The sequence below is a fragment of the Oncorhynchus masou genome, chromosome 23, assembly GCF_036934945.1.
Source record: "Oncorhynchus masou masou isolate Uvic2021 chromosome 23, UVic_Omas_1.1, whole genome shotgun sequence".
Lineage (NCBI taxonomy): Eukaryota > Metazoa > Chordata > Actinopteri > Salmoniformes > Salmonidae > Oncorhynchus > Oncorhynchus masou.
This window is the reverse complement of record NC_088234.1, coordinates 56,922,721-56,942,667: the sequence shown is the minus strand read 5'-3', so window position 1 is coordinate 56,942,667 and position 19,947 is coordinate 56,922,721. Positions and strand designations below refer to the sequence as shown.

At 40.9% G+C, this 19,947-nt stretch overlaps 1 protein-coding gene and 1 pseudogene across 1 annotated transcript; both read left to right on the top strand.

Annotated features, from left to right (window-relative positions):
* Positions 1–1,512: 1,512 nt before the first annotated feature.
* Positions 1,513–7,390, top strand: LOC135511101 (cytochrome P450 26B1-like). Its single transcript, XM_064932636.1, has 7 exons — positions 1,513–1,738; positions 2,335–2,589; positions 3,025–3,249; positions 3,516–3,791; positions 4,182–4,337; positions 4,542–4,985; positions 5,854–7,390. Exons 2-7 carry the CDS (start codon positions 2,386–2,388, stop codon positions 6,187–6,189), a joined length of 1,641 nt encoding a protein of 546 aa, XP_064788708.1. The 5' UTR covers positions 1,513–1,738; positions 2,335–2,385; the 3' UTR covers positions 6,190–7,390.
* A 2,270-nt stretch (positions 7,391–9,660) lies between these two features.
* On the top strand, positions 9,661–16,213 carry LOC135510041 (cytochrome P450 26A1-like; annotated as a pseudogene).
* The last annotated feature ends 3,734 nt before the right edge of the window (positions 16,214–19,947 follow it).

Sequence of the window (19,947 nt, the reverse complement as noted above, 5' to 3'; positions counted from 1 at the left end):
GACCTTTGCCACCTAGGACATTTGTGATGGACCCTGCACTAAAGTTTGGCCTGGCTGAGTTATGTAACAGTGGGAACAGCACAGCAGACATAGAACATGCAAAGACCAAGGTCAGCTCATATAGTGACTATGTAATGGAAGAAGCCAACACATACACTGTCACTCAATCGGACAGTAACATTAGCAATCTCACAATTAAGAGGAACATATTCACTATAAAATGGCTTGCCATAGGAGGCTCAAATAAGATTAGTTAACATAGTGCATACTTCTATAACTGATGCCATCCACATAGCCTAACAGGCTTATGAGAAATGTTGGTAAATTTGATATGGTTGATATAGCTGTTATAACATCGGCCTATGTTATTACCTGTTAACAGTTTTGTGGTAGATAACATGTCCTAATGGTGAAAATTACGTGACCCTTGTTAACTGGCTATACAAAAAAGTTTTCAAACTTTTCACCAAATGTTTGGATTTAGCCATAAAGGGTCATTACACACCCATTTGTCATATAGAGTGACACGGTTGGTTAATGACATGATTACAATGTGAGGCCGCAGTCTAACATTTTATTTGAAATCAAACTGAAGATAAAAGTACCCTTTTCATCTCACAATAAAAAAAAGAGGTAGACAATTTTGGACCACATTGATCTACTGTATCTATTTTTTTCACATGTTATTTCATTAGATACAAATATTTTTATTTTTAAAAACGAGACTGTAGGTTACACTCTTGAATTGAAATTATTTGTTTAAACATTCATTTTACGAATTTGGCCAACAATCCAAAATGTGTGCAACAGGTGTTCCGTCTGTTCCCTGATCGAAAAAGGAACCCACCTGGAAGAACTGAGGACACCAGGTACCGGCATCTCTGGGGCACGCTTCCACTGGCCATCACTCATCAACACTAAATATGAGAGGAAACCCAATTCTAACCAGAGGAATGTTAACACAACCACGCGTAAAGCATTTCCCGAAGTTTTGAATTGAAGATAATGTTATATTTACATTTCTTTTGACATTTGTGTACCAGTTTCTAAAATGCTGTATTGTGGTTTTAATCTAACACGTTCAACCTGTGATTTCAACATTAAATATGAAGACATTCAACTGCGTAAAATTACAGGACAAATCATTCGGAAACCTAGATTTGTTATAATTTAGTCACGTTAGATTAAGTTCTAGAAAATGTAAATAGTGCTATTTATCCGAGAAAATAAATATTACCTATAATTTTGCAGGTTGAATTAATCTTGAAATCATGAAAACTTGTTCAGATTATTGTTAATTTGTTGGCCTATATGTATTATTATTCACGCAGGTCGACAGGGCATGCAATACAAAGGCCTGCGCCATGTCCATGCCAATTGAGAACTGGTCTATGTGAACAGAGTCCGTCAAACTGAAGGGTTTCAGTGATTGGTTGGTTACCTGTCTCCTCAATCAGCTGCCATTCGATCCCCATACCCTACACGCACTTTCAAAGCCGCATCGCTCGCGCTCACTCAATCTCCGAGTGCTATCACAAACTTTTCTCCAATCCTGGCGATTTAACGAGCTCTTTAGATATATTGAAAAAAAAGTTATACGTCATCTGCGAAGGTGGATCATGTAGTGTTCCAATATTTATAAAGCTCCGTGCGAACAATACATTGTGGAGGAGGAAAGAGACCTTTAAGGACGAGTTTCTCGCTGCTGTCAGCGACTTGGATCCACGTTTAAGACAAGGTAAGGCTCTCTACACCTACTATTTCAATATTCCAGTTGTTTTCTTTGATGTTTTTGTGTTTTTCTCAAGCTACAAACACTTTTAAAATAGGCAACTTTTTTCAGTGTTACTTTCTTAAAGGAAGATACTATACGATTATTAGTCAGCATCCGCCTTACACGTCTCAAACGTTGGCCAACTGTAGGCTACTGTATTTCAATCAATGTGAGTGTATCCCCCGCTTTTTCTTGATTTATTACAATGCACTATAAAACGCGGGACGCCTTGGAAATATTGAACCCCCTGACCTGTATAAATGCACATAAATAGACAAGCCGACGTATGTAACCTGTACAACTATTTGGAATACTTGTGAGTTTGTCGTCATTCAAGGGGAAGTAAATTGAGGCGGAATGAAGGAGACTTCCAGTAGAGATAAATCAGGATCATCTTTTTCTTTCGTTTCGCCTACTTAAACCGTCTCTTCTGCATAATTATCATGCTTGTCATACCAATATGTGTCTGTTAAGATTGGAAAGTAAGTTGCATGAATAACAATTGCAACATAAAAGCGCCATTAACGTTTTGGGAAATTATTTCTCTCTACTCTGGACAGAGAAAAGAAGCACGAGTCAGACTTCACACAGTAGCACGTGGATTTTTGAAGATGTTCCTTCTGGAGCTCAATCACTTGTCAGCGCTGGTCACTGCGCTCACATCAGTGCTCTCCGCCCTGATCTTGATTGCTGTCTCCAGGCAACTGTGGACCTTCCGGTGGACCATTACGCGGGACACAGAGAGCAAGTTGCCGCTACCCAATGGGTCCATGGGCTGGCCGCTGGTGGGAGAAACGTTCCACTGGCTCTTTCAGGTATGAGGAGTATTGTTTAGTTTTTTTTACAAGCGTTCCAAGATAGACTATATGTGCCGTTTACGCGACGTATGTCACCATGCATGTGATGAGCTAAAGAGTTTATTTGTGTTAAAATGTGCAAAGATACAGCACACAACTTATGAAAACATTACATCTCAGTTCAGTATACTGTATACTGAATATAATGCGTCCATGGTACTATACTTGTGTGGACTTGATGAGCGTGTGTAATTCATTCTTGCGGTGAAAAACAGACGCTTTCACTTCAATTCCACACCGCGCTCCTGTAGGAATGCATCCCGCTTCCAGACTGGGCGTAAACTAGGAGGCACGGGGTAGAGCCTTAAGGCCATGGGTAGAACGCGCCCTCTTTATACACATGAACTGAACACCTCCTTTACCGCTTTTGTGTGTGTTTGTGTTTTACGACAGGGGTCCAACTTCCACATCTCCAGGAGAGAGAAGCATGGCAACGTTTTTAAAACTCACCTTTTAGGAAAGCCTGTTATCCGGGTGACTGGTGCCGAAAACATCCGTAAAATCTTGCTTGGGGAACACAACTTGGTTTGCACGCAGTGGCCTCAGAGCACCCGTATTATCCTGGGACCCGACACCCTGGTCAACTCTATCGGAGATTTGCACAAGAAGAAGAGAAAAGTAAGGATGAAATAAAGATGAGAAAAACCCGCAGGGGACATAACTTGGTGAGGCATGATCATCTTCTAGGCCTGTTACTCGCCAGGGAGGCAAATCAAGGCAATAACATATGCACATCATTCCCTGCTGTTATTAAGTTATTATAGGTAATAACTAGAGAAGTATCGGGATGATTAATTTTGTCTCAAGTATTATTCAATAGTTTTCTGGAGTACCTTGTAGCCTACCAGGTGATACCTTTTTATTATGCTTTCCTTTCCTTTAAGATCTTGGCAAAAGTCTTTAGCCGCGGGGCCTTGGAGACTTACCTACCTCGCTTGCAAGATGTTGTCAAGTCTGAAATTGCAAAGTGGTGCTCAGAGCCTGGCCCAGTGAATGTTTACGTCTCAGCCAAGTCTCTCACATTTCGCATTGCTGTCAGAGTCTTGTTGGGACTGAAAATGGAGGAAAAACGCATAGTTTACCTGTCTAAGATCTTTGAACAACTCATGAACAACCTCTTCTCACTACCAATTGACGCACCTATGAGTGGCCTCCGCAAAGTGAGTAAGCCTACAGCCAACAATGTTATAATGCTGTAAAATTATTCGCATCTTTATTTTATGTTTTAATCATTGTAGAAATGATAGTCATGAGAAATGATAACCCTGAAATTATAATACGTTAATTTATGATTAATATATTTACATGATTAAAAAACAAAACAATTGTAGCCTAATTCATATTGTATGGTGTGGCATGATAACAAAACTATTTTGCTAACTTGCATTGGTAACAAAAAACGTGCACATCACATTAACACATTAACTCCCAATATGTTATTAGAATAGAAAAGACTAAATATAATATATTTTCAAGCACTGAATGGAAATATCCCATCAAGGCAGCTAAAAGTCCATGAGACGCCACGCTGATGTATATTTTCTTCTCAGGGAATAGAAGCCCGGGAAATCCTACATGCGTGCATGGAGAAAATCATAGAGGAGAAAATGCAGAAACAACAGTCTGATGAGTACTATGATGCTTTCGATTACATGTTGATCAGTGCCAAGGAAAATGGAAATGAACTCAGCATGCAGGAGTTGAAGGTAAATTATTGTATTTTTCTGTTTAAGCATTCTGCTTTGGTCATATGCATATACAATCCCACATTTGCAATATAGTCAGACTTATTTGGAGGTTTATAGCCTACTAAGGTGAATTGACCATTTATTTACTTTGGACGACCAAAACAAATGTCCAATGTTATAGCTTAAATTAAATGTTCATTGTGTTCTGCTTCTGGTGTCTAGGAAACCGCGGTGGAGTTAATATTTGCTGCTCACTCAACTACAGCCAGTGCCTCCACTTCGCTTATTCTTCAACTCCTGCGGCACCCCGCTGTGGTGGAGAAAGCCCAGATGGAGCTGGAGTCCGAGGGTCTCGGCTACGAAGCACATAGCGCCCACAGATGCTCCGGCAAAGAAAATGGTCTGAAAGGTCCTCTTGCGGCGGAACATGAGGAACATCGGCCTCTGGACGCAGAGGACACCCTGTTGATGAATGGGAACGGGACTGTTAATTGCGCACTGGATGAAGACGAAGAAGCACGGTGTTCTCGGTCTCATATTCCTTGTTTAACTTTGGAGAAACTGAGTCAGCTACGTTACATTGAATGTGTCGTCAAGGAGGTCCTGCGGTTTCTCCCGCCAGTGTCTGGAGGATACAGGACGGTGCTACAAACATTCGAATTGAACGTAAGTATAAAATTACGCGCGCTTTTTACACACTACGGAAGCGCACTACACTCTTTAAAAAAGGGTTCTGGAAAGAACCAAAAAGGTTCCCTTTTGTAGTGTTATTTGATCAGAACCCCAGGGTTTATTCTTCACTGAACCATTGGGTTGCATACAGGGTTATATTTGGAATAAATGTCGGTTCTATATACAACCTTTAGTAGTGTTATATATGAAGCATTGAACACTTTTTAGTTCTATCCAGAAGCTTTTTCTCTAAGAGTGTATTGAATCTGACCTTAGATCAACCCCATGACCAGGCCACACCGCATCATACTTTAGATTTACTGTGATGTCAGGCAATTAGTCCCTCAACTGGCTAGAACATGAACCATTATTCGAAAGCAGATACAATGCGATGTCAGTATTCTTTTTAAGTAATTGAGCGAGTTTTCAATACACCATAATGTGTGCAGCGCTCAAGTGCATCTCCCAATCATTGCTCCATATAAAGTGATTCACATAAGCTTTTATTTTAAATGAGGGATATGGTGAACTGAGGACCCTAGGGTAAAAGTATAAATAACTTTGAAACCGTCTGGATATCCTATGCCCGATGGTGGATACGATTAGATATATTATAGTCGGATTATAAAAACTTTATTCATACTGATTAATAATTGACTTACAGTTGATAAGATTCATATTGATGTTTAGGGTCCATGTGATATGTTGTGAGATACAGATTATGCTGAATATGCCTTAACATTTCCGGAAGTCAAAGAGCATTCAATCTAACTGTAATGCCGTTGTCACTTGCCAATAGCAATCTTGTCCTTGTAAATATTGTATTGACGTTTAATTTTTGTTTTGTCTCTATACTTCCAAGGGCTACCAGATTCCCAAAGGATGGAGTGTAATGTATAGTATCCGGGACACCCATGAGACAGCTGCAGTGTTCCAGAGACCGGAGATCTTCGACCCAGACCGCTTCGGGCCGGAGCGTGACGAGAGCAAGACTGGGCGCTTCAATTACATTCCATTTGGTGGCGGAATAAGAAGTTGCGTCGGAAAGGAACTTGCCCAAATGATACTAAAAACCCTGGCAGTTGAGGTGATTGGCACGTGCAAATGGACACTCGCCACGGAAACATTCCCCAAGATGCAGACGGTGCCAATAGTCCACCCCGTCAATGGACTGCATGTGCATTTCAATTACGCATAGCCTACTCCGATAGTTTAGAGATGTCATTGTGTTATTATTAAAAACATTAACATTAAGCTCATTAACTTTCCGCAATTGCAATATTAAGTTATTCAATCTGAATTCATCAGCAAGAACCCTATGCTGTGAGAAACACGGTGGTCATTGTAGAGTGGAACCAATGCATGGTGCCAGTGACCTGTGATGATCTGCTTATCGCCAAGATCGCCTTTTTACGCACTGGGAAAAGTGACTGCATACATTTGCTATTCTTCACGGACATCCGGGCGCCCACTTCCATAACATAGCAAATCGAAAAATGATAGCCTATATTTCAGCACCATAATTCAATATACAATGGACGAGTAGGGCTTTCCTCTCAGAACAAACATTATTTGTGCTCAGGACTGATTATAAATATCCGTCTATAATACGAAATTGTCTTTCAGATCTTGCACTTGGTCTCCACGAAAGACTTTCAGAAATACATTCCAAATGTATGTGTTTATGTCCAGTATGTAATTAGATTGAAATGAGATATAGGCCTACATTTCTAGGCTAAATAAGTGTATGTGTGTATGAAATGAAGTAGTATTACAAATAAGCTTTATTTATAGAACACTTCGGTTAAGTCTGTGTACATATGGAATAATAATGAATAGGCCTAGTTATTTATAATCAATGTAAAGCATAGACCGTTAAAACAAACTATAGGCCTAGAGTATCGCTAATTATTTGATTATAAAGTATATACATCAAAATGCAATTATATAAACTTAGCTAGAGAAAATAACCAATTATTATTTGTATTATTATTATTATTACATGTTCCATCATTATGAATAATCGTTTGTTGATTTTAAAGCATGATGGAAGCGCTGTGAAAAGACCCGGTTAAGATGGATTCATGGAAGGAGATAGCACTTTTTCTCCTTTACGGAGTGTGTATATACAGTATTTGTTCTATTGATTGAATGTGTGTATTGTTGTGTAGATGTTGCTCGTATTATCTATAGAACGATGTAAAGGGTAAATTACAAAAAAAAGTGTATTTCTGCCATAGGACATTTTACCATACAAAATGTGCATTTGCTGCCATCATGTTAACCACAATGTATAGATTCCCGTTCTATAAAAAGAGCAATATGAGCTTGTTTATAGATAAAATTGTTAAGGTTTTGATAATATGACATTTGATAAGTGTGCCAGTATTATCACTGTATACGCCTATACAATATATTATGAAATGTGTTGTTTTTAATATGAGATGCCAAAATATAGTCAATTGTAAGCGTAGTGTATAGACTTAGTGGTTTGTTGGGTCTGTTTTCGTTCGCCAACTCATATCATTGAATTCCATAACCACAAGAACGATTTGCATATCATTTGACAGGCTCCGCCCCCGAAGATAAATGGAACCTGAAAGGTTACACCTTCAGAGTGAACTCGGATTGCAGTGTGACCCTCTAGTGAACCATTTAACTCTGCCCTATTGACCCTCAGTTTAGGTGACGCTTTGTTAACTGTGCATTCACGAGCAGTGACCACAACACCAATGATATCTCACAACATAATTTCCACACCAAAGAATTCTAGACCTATAGGTCACTATCTGACTTTCCTCCATAGACGACTGAAATTATTAATTGTAGGTAAGACACTTGATTTAAACCCTCAGACCACCCACGTTTAACAGAACTACCCCCCCTCCCTTCCACCCACCCAACCACACACACACACACACCCTCTATCTTCCTCTCTCTCTCGCTCTCTCTTACCAAGTTAAAACCGACAGTGTAAAATGACCCTTCTCAAATTACCTCCAAAAAGGTTGAAATGATTCTAAATTGTAGGCTATACCCTATAGGTCAATTGAGACATTGAAAAACAATAGGCCTATAGATTGAGATAATGTATGATTATGCACTCAATTTGATTGTCATGATTGACAGAATCGACGACTGTGAAGATGATGGCGCGATCCTAATTATGAGTGGTAAAGGGCCCTGTAACTCGTCATTTGGTGAGCAGTGAACTTGGCGACGTTTTGGCACCAGAGTTCAAACGGATGTCACGGTCCGTGTTATAGGTCACAGGCAGGGCAACGCATAGAAATGGGACAGAGCGTCCCTGCCCCCAAATCTGTTGGAATCGCGCTGCGGTAATGGGTTTTTAACACAGGGTGCACAGAGAACGGTGATTTGGAGAGTGTTAGATGGCATCTCCATTTCAAAGTAATCTATTCATTAACAGTACACCCCGTAGAGTAAACCAAATACAAAGCATGAATCCGTTACCGCTAGAAGAATATAGGACAATACATTGATATGAATGCAAAGTGAACACAGATGCAGCGCTTGTCCTAGCCTATTGACACATGTGTCAAGCCTGGATGTCCTCTTCATGGACACGAGTGTCTCTCGGAAGTATAATAGGCCAAATGTTCTATTTACATAATCAAGCCCGATCAGTCTCAGACTAGGGGGTTTAGCTTGTAAACGAAGAACACGATATATTGGATAACCGATGAGGTCTTTTCCAAAGTAAAATGCTTATATTCTATTGTGGGGCCGCACACCAATAAATGGTTAAACATTCGTACCAGTCCACTGTGGGCGGAGCACGGGGCGCGAGCAAAAGCAACACAATTAAACATAAACTCTGAGTGAACTAATTTGTCTGGCCCAAGGTAAAATGAGGCATGGTTGGGGGAAACGGGAGAATAAAAGCGCAGAATGGAGGGTGAGACACAACAGTCAAGTGCAACACTTGGCTACTTCCACTCCCCGCCGTCCATCTTGCACTTGTTTCACAAGATTCTCCTAGAGATGGGGTTCGGCGCTTTATTCTTAACATGTTTTTGCACTCTCGTGCTCCCACTCCTTTTGATCGTGGCGGCGATGAAACTGTGGGAAATGTACGTCATTAGTGGAAGTGATCCAACCTGTCAGAGTCCTCTTCCTCCGGGTACCATGGGACTGCCCTTCCTTGGAGAGACGCTTCAGATGGTCCTGCAGGTAACTGATGATGGAAACATCAATTGCAAACTCGGATCCTGCCTATATTTACAGTGTGCCGCAGGCTGCTGTCGATTAGTTGGGGTTATGCATCAGGCTGAAATGTCCTCACAGAAGAGTATGCTATTGAAAAAACAAGCTGAAAGGTTGTTTAGTAGCCTAATTCAAGCAATTTAAATATGCAATTAATAGTGTGCACCTTTTCTACACGATTTATTTTCAGAGAAGAATATTTCTAAAAATGAAACGTCAGAAATATGTATATATTTATACGACGCATCTCTTTGGGAGTCCAACCGTGAGGATAATGGGTTCAGAACATGTGAAACAGATTCTGATGTCAGAACACAAATAGGTCGCTGCTCAGTGGCCAGCATCAGTGCGACTCATCCTCGGGTCGCACGCCCTCTCCAATGCGCACGGCGCGCTCCATAAGAGCAAGAAAAAGGTAGGCAATGTTGAGTAGCCTACAAATCTGTGTAGGCACCTCATGGTTTATACTTATAATGAAAAACATTGTAATTTACCACGCCTTTTCCTTATAGCATACACTTAAAGCGCTCTCTCCTGTTTGCCTGCAGGCGATCATAAAAGCCTTTTCCCGGGAAGCCATGGAACAGTATATTCCTGTGATCCGGGAGGAGGTGAGATGCGCCGTGGATAACTGGCTGCAGAGCGACTCTTGCGTGCTAATGTACCCAGAGATGAAGCGCCTCATGTTCCGCATCGCAATGAGGATCCTGCTTGGCTTCGAGCCCGAGCAATCAAAGACCGACGAGCTGGAATTAGTGGAAGTGTTCGAAGAAATGATAAAGAACCCTTTCTCCCTACCAATCGATGTTCCTTTCAGCGGCTTGTATCGGGTAAGTTGCCTGTGAAATGGTAGGATTGATTGATTGAAGCAGTCCTGGAATGCGTCACATGGGGCTACAGTGTGCGCACAACATTATTGACCGATATTTTTCACCATTCCGTTTATAGGGTCCGTTTATAGGGTCCGTTCTTTCTGCATGATTTTTTGGGAAACATGTTACATCTTCGGCCGCTGTAGGAAAGATGCATCGTTAAAACACTCCTAAACCTAAATTCCATCGCTCTCAGGAAACTGGGCCCTGGTCAATATAATGGATGCTGGCTGGATAATCTGTGGTATCGCTATGTATCTTTTATTTATTTGATGTAATTCACCTTTATTTAACCAGGTAGGCTAGTTGAGAACATGTTCTCATTTACAACTGCGACCTGGCCAAGATAAAGCAAAGCAGTTCGACACACAACAACACAGAGTTACACATGGAATAAACAAACATACAGTCAAAAATACAGTAGAAAAAGCCTATATACAGTGTGTGCAAATGAGGTAGGATAAGGGAACTAAGGCAATAAATAGGCCATGGTGGCTATATTTATTTATCTTGCTCTTTTGCTCCCCAGTATCTCTACTTGCACATTCATCTTCTGCACATCTACCATTCCAGCCTACCTGATTAAATAAAGGTGAATTAAATCAAATAATCGTAAATACAGTATGGGGATGAGGTATTTTTGACTGTATGTTTGTTTATTCCATGTGTAACTCTGTGCTGTTGTGTAATTTCAATATACAAATTAAACACTGGAATGGTACATGTGCAGAATATGAATGTGCAAGTAGAGATACTTGGGCGCAAAAGAGCAAGATAAATAAATACAGTATGGGGATGAGGTAGTTGGATGGGCTATTTACAGATGGGCTATGTACAGGTGCAGTGATATGTGAGCTGCTCTGACAGCTGGTGAGGGAGATATGAGTCTCCAGCTTCAGTGATTTTTGCAGTTCGATCCAGTCATTGGCAGCAGAGAACTGGAAGGAAAGGCGGCCAAAGGAAGAATTGGCTTTGGGGATGACCAGTGAGATATACCTGCTGGAGCGCATGTTACAGGTGGGTGCTGCTTTGGTGACCAGTGAGCTGAGATAAGGTGGGGCTTTACCTAGCAGAGACTTGTAGATGACCTGGAGCCAGTGGGTTTGGTGGCGAGTATGAAGCGAGGGCCAGCCAACGAGTGCATACAGGTCGCAGTGGTGGGTAGTATATGGGGTTTTGGTGACTAAACGGATGGCACTTTGATAGACTGCATCCAATTTGTTGAGTAGAGTGTTGGAGGATATTTTGTAAATGACATCGCCAAAGCCAAGGATCGGTAGGATGTTCAGTTTTACGAGGGTATGTTTGGCAGCATGAGTGAAGGATGCTTTGTTGCAAAATAGGAAGCCAATTCTAGATTTAATTTTGGATTGGAGATGCTTGATGTGAGTCTGGAAGGAGAGTTTACAGTCTAACCAGACACCTAGGTATTTGTAGTTGTCTACATATTCTAAGTCAGAACCGTCCAGAGTAGTGATGCTGGACGGGCGGGCAGGTGCGGGCAGCGATCGGTTGAATAGCATGCATTTAGTTTTACTTGCATTTAAGAGCAGTTGGAGGCCACGGAAGGAGAGTTGTATGGCATTGAAGCTCGTCTGGAGGTTAGTTAACACAGTGTCCAAAGAAGGACCAGAGGTATACAGAATGGTGTCGTCTGCATAGAGGTGGATCAGAGAATCACCAGCAGCAAGAGCGACATCATTGATGTATACAGAGAAGAGAGTCGGCCCAAAAATTGAACCCTGTGGCACCTCCATAGAGACTGCCAGAGGTCCGGACACCAGGCCCTCCGATTTGACACACTGAACTCTATCAGAGAAGTAGTTGGTGAACCAGGCAAGGCAGTCATTAGAGAAACCAAGGCTGTTGAGTCTGCTGATAAGAATGTGGTGATTGACAGAGTCGAAAGCCTTGGCCAAGTTGGTGTATATGGCTGCACAGTAATGTCTCTTATAAATGGCAGTTATGATATTGTTTAGAACCTTGAGCATGGCTGATGACCATGACCAGCTCTGAAACCAGATTGCATAGCGGAGAAGGTACGGTGGGATTTGAAATGGTTGGTAATCTGTTTGTTAACTTGGCTTTCGAAGACCTTAGAAAGGCAGGGTAGGATAGATATAGGTCTATAGCAGTTTGGGTCTAGAGTGTCACCCCCTTTGAATAGGGGGATGACCGTGGCAGCAATCTCAGAGAGATTGAACAGGCTAGTAATAGGGGTTGCAACAATTTCAGCAGATAATTTTAGAATGAGAAGGTCCAGATTGTCTAGCCCGGCTGATTTGTAGGGGTCCAAATTGTTCAGCTCTTTCAGAACATCAGCTATCTGGATTTGGGTGAAAGAGAAATGGGGGAGGCTTAGGCGAGTTGCTGTGGGGGGTGCAGGGCTGTTGATCGGGGTAGGGGTAGCCAGGTAGAAAGCATGGCCAGCCGTAGAAAAATGCTTATTGAAATTCTCAATTATAGTGGGCAGCTAGCCTCAGTGCAGTGGGCAGCTGGGAGGAGGTGCTCTTATTCTCCATGGACTTTACAGTGTCCCAGAACTTTTTTGAGTTTGTGCTTCCCTGAAAAGTTGCATATCACAGGGGCTATTCAATGCTAATACAGAATGCCACAGGAGTTTTTTGTGCTGGTCAAGGGCAGTCAGGTCTGGAGAGAACCAAGGGATATATCTGTTCCTGGTTCAACATTTTTTGAACGTGACATGCTTATTTAAGATGGTGAGGAAGGCACTTTTAAAGAATAACCAGGCATCCTCTACTGATGGAATGAGGTCAATATCCCCTTCCAGGATACCCGGGCCAGGTCGATTAGAAAGGCCTGCTCGCTGAAGTGTTTTAGGGAGCGTTTGACAGTGATGAGGAGTGGTCGTTTGACCGCAGACCTATTACGGATGCAGGCAATGAGGCAGTGATCGCTGAGATCTTGGTTGAGAACAGCAGAGGTGTATTTGGAGGGCAAGTTGGTTATGATGATATCTATGAGGGTGCCTGTGTTTACGGATTTGGGGTTGTACCTGGTGGGTTCATTGGTAATTTGTGTGAGATTGGGGACATCAAGCTTAGATTGTAGGATGGCCGGGGTGTTAAGCATGTCCCAGTTTAGGTCACCTAGCAGCACAAGCTCTGAAGATAGATGGGGGGGCAATCAATTCACATATGGTGTCCAGGGCACAGCTGGGGGCAGAGGGTGGTCTATAACAAGCGGCAACGGTGAGAGACTTGTTTCTGGAAAGGTGGATTTTTAAAAGTAGAAGCTCGAATTGTTTGGGTATAGACCTGGATAGTTAGACAGAATTCTGCAGGCTATCTCTGCAGTAGATTGCAACACTGTCCCCTTTAGCAGTTCTACCTTGTCAGAAGATGTTGTAGTTAGGGATGGAAATTTCAGGGTTTTTGGTGGTCTTCCTAAGCCACGATTCAGACACGGCTCGGACATCCGGGTTGGCAGAGTGTGCTAAAGCAGTGAATAAAACAAACTTAGGGAGGAGGCTTCTAATGTTAACATGCATGAAACCAAGGCGACAGGTAACTGCCAAAATAAAGGAAACAATTGAGTAAATGAGGGACATAATATATTGAAAGCAGTTGCTTCTACACATGTGTGGCTCCTGAATTAATTAAACAATTAACATCCCATCATGCTTAGGGTCATGTATAAAAATGCTGGGCAGGCCATTATTTTGGCTACCATGGCTATGCCCCCATAGGATGATAATGCCCCCATCCACAGTGCACAAGTGGTTACTGAATGGATTGATGATCATAAAAACAATGTAAACCATATGTCATGGTCTTCCCAGTCACCAGATCTCAACCCAATTGAACACTTATGGGAGATTCTGAAGTGTGCCCGAGACGGCGTTTTCCACCACCATCAATGTAACACCAAATAAAGGAATTTCTCATGTAAGAATGGTGTCATGTCCCTCCAAAAGAGTTCTAGACAATTGTAGAATCTATGCCATGGTGCATTGAAGCTGTTCTGGCTCGTGCTGGCCCAACATAAGACACTTTGTGTTGTTTTTTCCTTTATTTTGGCAGTTACTTGTATTATGCATTCAAGCAACACTATGCACAATAGGCTAGCATTAAAATCACTTTATTTTTGTAGTGCCAATACATGGCATAATATTATTTAAACATGATTTGAAACCGTAAATCATTAATTTACAACGTTTTCTATGACAAGAAAAGTATAATCAATAGAGGCCCGTAGTTTTTTGGTTACGATGAGATTAAGATCAGACACAAATCTCTTTAAGGTATTTATAAATCATATTCTTCCAAATCTAGGGCTATATTTGCTGCACACCTCACCCAGACAGTGGTTTTAATAAGAATACTCTCCATGCAAGAAGCATGTCCCCCTATCTCTGTGTAATTAAATAGTAATATATTTACAGCATTTGTTGGGAGCCCAATCAGAGGACAAACCCCTGAGTACTGAGTTGTTGGAGCAGTTGAAGTACACCGGCTGTGTCATTAAGGAAACTCTCCGGATCCTCCTGTCCCTGGTGGCTTCCGTGTAGTACTGAAGACTTTTGAGCTTAATGTAAGTATACTTCCGTGTAGGTCCTTAAAAGGTCCTACACGGACTCAACTCCAGCCACTTTGCTAAGGGAAATTGATGTAAAAAATGTATCACTAGCCACTTTAAACAATGCCACTGTATATAATGTTTACATACCCTACATTACTCATCTCCTATGTATATACTGTACTCTATACCATCTACTGCATTTTGCCATCTTTATGTAATACATGTATCACTAGCCACTTTAAACTATGTCACTTTTATGTTTACATACCCTACATTACTCACCTCACATGTATATACTGTACCCGATACCATCTACTGCATCTTGCCTATTCTGTTCTGTACCATCACTCATTCATATATCTTTATGTACATATTCTTTATCCCTTTACACTTGTGTGTATAAGGTAGCAGTTGTGGAATTGTTAGGTTAGATTACTCGTTGGTTGCTACTGCATTGTCGGAGCTAGAAGCACAAGCATTTCGCTACACTCGCATTAACATCTGCTAACCATGTGTATGTGACAAATTAAATTTGATTTGATTTGAAGGTCCTGAAATAACATTTACACAAGATTTTAAGCTAAAAGTTTAAAGGAGGCATAATTGATTGTCTTTTGAGAAACACAAAATGGAAACCATGTCCTGTTATAGCATATGAGTTTTTCTACAAATGTCTCACACACAATATGGCAGAAGCTCTACTATATGTATTAATATAGAGCTCGTGGTATATATAACAGGAGGCTGCTGAGGGGAGAACGGCTCATAATAATGTCCAGAACGGAGCGGATGGAATGGCATCAAACACCTGGAAACCATGTGTTTGATGTATTTGATACCATTTTACTGATTCTGCTCTAGTCATTACCACAAGAGCGTCCTCCCAAATTAAGGTGCCACCAACCTCCTGTGATATACATCAATGCCTTCAGAAACTGTTTAATGATTGGAATAAAATTATTTGAAATCATTGCCATCCTCACCCCAACCTAACATCCTATATTGTGTCTCCTCAGGGCTACCAGATTCCCAAGGGTTGGAAAGTCATCTACAGCATCTGCGACACTCACGACGTGCTGGACACACTTATTAATAAGGAGGAGTTTCAGCCAGAGAGGTTTATGGACAAGTCACTAGATGACCCCTCCCGGTTCGGTTACATCCCATTTGGGGGTGGTGCGAGGACATGTGTGGGTAAAGAGTTTGCAAAAGTTTTACTTAAGGTGTTCCTGGTCGAGGTGGTCACCAGATGCGACTGGACATTGTTGAATGGACCACCGACGATGAAAACAGGCCCAACCATTTATCCAGTGGACAATCTGCCCACAAAATTCACCAAATGTATCCAGACCTACTGATAGTGAAATATTGGCATTTATGTAAATACACTAAATATTTAGGATATACATATTATGTATTTTTTATATTACATATCTTTTGTACAACAGATATTTATGTCAACCCCAGTAGCATTGTAAAAGCAACATTTTTAAAAGCACTTCATGTTGCACTCCAATAGTTCTGAGACAAATCATTTTATGGATATTTTGAAATACAATTGTTTTAAAGCTGTACTTTATCATTTTCATGCAACTTAACTCTGTTGTTGCATGTGGAATGTTTTCAATAAAAACATGGAAAACTATTATTTTGAACAAAACCATTTCCATTTCCCAAATATTCTGACTTGGCATTGATAGAGCCCACCCACTGTGCACATTTGGTTGATGTGAATTCAATGTGAAATCATCAACAAATTTCACCATGCCATTGAATTTATATTAAAAGTTGGGTGGAAAAAAAATGGAAATCCCTTACGTTGTTGACTTTTTGCAAATCCAATCAGTTTTTCATGTTGATTCAATGTCATCATATATAGTTGTTGAAATGAAGTCGAAACAACATTGATTGAACCAGTTTTTGTCCAGTGGGAAATCTTTTCATGTCAGATGTCCCTCTATCCCCAAATATTCTTTGGGGGTTCAATTTCTTGAAGAAATATAAATGTACAGTTATTGGTACCAGTTCCTATTATTGTATCACACTCTATGGACCTACCCACTTGGCACACACTGGTTGAATCAACATTGTTCCTACGTTATTTCAATTACTTTGAACCAACGTAGAATGGCAGTTTACATAGCCTACTCTTAATGACATTCACTTTATACTACAATAACTATTACACGTAAGGCATCATAAGACCCCAAATTGCATTAGACAATGTCAACCGTGATGAATTTGGACCCAAAGACCCCCAAGATCAGTGGGGAGAGGGGTGGCATGTGACTTCATGGGAAGCCAACGCTTAAAATAATGGTAAAACCTTATCCCCTCAATGTTTATTTAAAGTATTTTTGTGCTCTCAAAATGTTCTTTAAGTTACATTGCACAGACTTCATTTATTTACACACGCACACACACACACACACACACACACACACACACACACACACACACACACACACACACACACACACACACACACACACACACACACACACACACACACACACACACACACACACACACACACACACACACACGACAGCCAGTAGGCTGAACCAGGCTTTATAGAGGGCAAGTGTGGCAAAACAGAGGACATGACAAGGGCAAGATAATGATCACTTAAACAGATCCTTTCCCACCTTGCTCCTCCTCATGTGAGTGAAAATGGGACTTTTCACTTCGCAGCAGGGTGGATGAAAGAACTTCTAATGTCATTTGCATGTCTGGTGCACTCTTGCCCTCTAGTTGAACCATATCAATCCCCCTAACTCTCAATCGGGTTACCTATTAGGAACCCATTGGTATTATTTATAATCGAGAGGAGAGGCTTTTCAGAGGGCACCCTGGGGTTCAAGAAGAGTTCAGTGATAATTAAAAGGACCCTGAAATTACAGTGTTGTGGTTGGTGGTGGCTTTTCATCTGCCTGTTCAAATAGTTCGCTAATGAGTAAAGAAAATGAAAAAAATTGTCGGCAAGAAGTTTAATAGGGATATTTCATAATCAAAGTGCATTTCACATTTGAACAAGTATGTTCGTTCATGCACTCTTAGAACTCTTGCTCTCCACTTGTGTGAGCTTTGGTTCAAAGTCACATTAAAAGCGATAAGGGACAACAATTTGTGAAATGAGAGGTAACCAGGGCAGATGGAGGGTACGATTGGGCTCCTAAAACATCAAGCCCAAATTTAGGTAATGCCACCTTTAGTGCCAAATGAAATGTAAATGATAACTGACCCCCTAACTTCCTTCTGGAATCATGTGACTTGTATTCTAGTATGGTACAAAAGATATACATCAATAATGATTTCTTTAAATAGCTTTTCCAGGTCATTGAGAGAACAGTTCATTACAATAAAGAGGTAAAGGAGCGGTCTTTAGAGAAAACTATACCAGCCCAGACACATTAGACTTCATAGAAAGAAAACAAAATCCAGAAACCATGTTGACTCTTTCGGTGAAGTCAGGGCTAGGCAATAGACTTTGTTTGAGACTTTCTTTTACAGCATTCCAGAGACAAAGGCAAATCAAATTAAAAAGTACCAACAAGGAAAGAGAAACATTACTGTAACAACGTTTACTGAAATTTACAAGAAGCTGCCAGGAAATACCTTCAGAAGACAAACATCTTAAGAACATAAGGAAATATCCATTTAGATTTCAAAATGTTATAAAGACCATGTTGTTTCATATCCATAAAAACTACCCGTCTCAAATGATGAGGTGATATCCATGTACCGATAGTACATTATGTCTCAATGAAAAACAGATTTGACATCCCCTTTTCTATGGTCCCTGTAGCAACCCCACTGCACTACACTGCCCACTGCAGAAACCAGCACTGTTTATTATCACAGTGTCCATCAGTGTCCATCAGTCATAACCTGGTGAAGACAAAAGTGGATATGACCTAGTCTAATACCTATTTAATGGCAAAACCATTGTCTTACTCACTAACACACAGGCGCACCCGCACGCATACACACAAACGCAGTACATGATCGAAGCCACAAACAATGCTCTAATCATGTGACTCAGTAAAAGGGAGAGAAACAGAGAGAGAAACAGAGAGACAGTAAGAGAGAGAGAAAGAGAGAGAGTAAGAGAGACAGGGAAACAGAGGGGCAGTAAGAGAAAGAGACACAGAGAGAGAAAGTAAGAGAGAGACAGAAACAGAGATTGAATTGAAGAGGGAAAGAGAGAAAGTAAGAGAGAGAAACAGGGAGACAGTAAGAGAATGAGAGGAACAGAGAGAGAGAGAAACAGAGACAGTAAGAGAGAGAGAAACAGAGAGACAGTAAGAGAGAGAGAGAGAAACAGCATCCTTCTGCTGTGACCTTATCCAGAAAAGGACACAAACTGTTCACACAGGAGGAATACGGCGCAAATTAAACTGGGATCTGCCAAGGTGAGCGCTAATTATTGGCTTTGTCAGACAACATCTGTTATTGTGACATTCCAGCAGTCAGCTTCTCTGAGGACAAGCTGAAACCTCCTCCAGAGTTCATGACTGACAAAGCCCTCTGGCTGTTCCCTTTGGAGTTCACCCTCCTCCATTTCCATCACAATAAAGTGCATCTAGCATGATAGTGGTGAGAGAAGAGATTAAGAGATGATACGACACACATTTTTATTTGTGTGTGATGGTGTATCAGACAGGTGTGTAGGGGGTTCATATAGGGGTTTGTATACAGATGTAGGATCTTAATTTGAGCCAGTTTTCTACAGCAGGAAAATAATCCTGCAGCAACAGGAAATGTGAATTATTATGCAGAGGGTAATTAATGGACATTTGTGTAGGGGTTGATACATTTTTTGTTAGGGGAAAATAGTAATTTCAGAAGCATTTTTGAACCTCAAACACATTACAAGTTAAACATGTCCTGCTTTGAAAGAAAATGTTCCTTTAACAGGGTGATCAAGTTAAAATTCTACATCTGTAGGGGTGTGTGTGGGTGTGTGTTTGTTAGCGTAAGTAGTCTTATGCTCTTGTACGTATTTGGAAGGAGTATATGTTGTTTACTTGTGAAATTGCTAAACTTATAAAGCTACAGTTTTCACATTTTTCACGTTTACCTATTGAAGGCTCACCTTGTAAACGTTTGGGTTTGTTGCATACAGTTCGAGTGAACTCCCAGCCCTGAAGCATGATAAAATGAGATAGGAAGCATGTGTTTCATCGCCAAATAACTGCAAAAGCTTGTTTCGTGGCAACCTGTGCCTCAAGGTCAGGCAGAGTTCGTAGAAAAGTTAAAGCAATCCAAGCTAAATAAAGTATCTGAGGTTAACTGTTTTAGTTTCCTAAAGT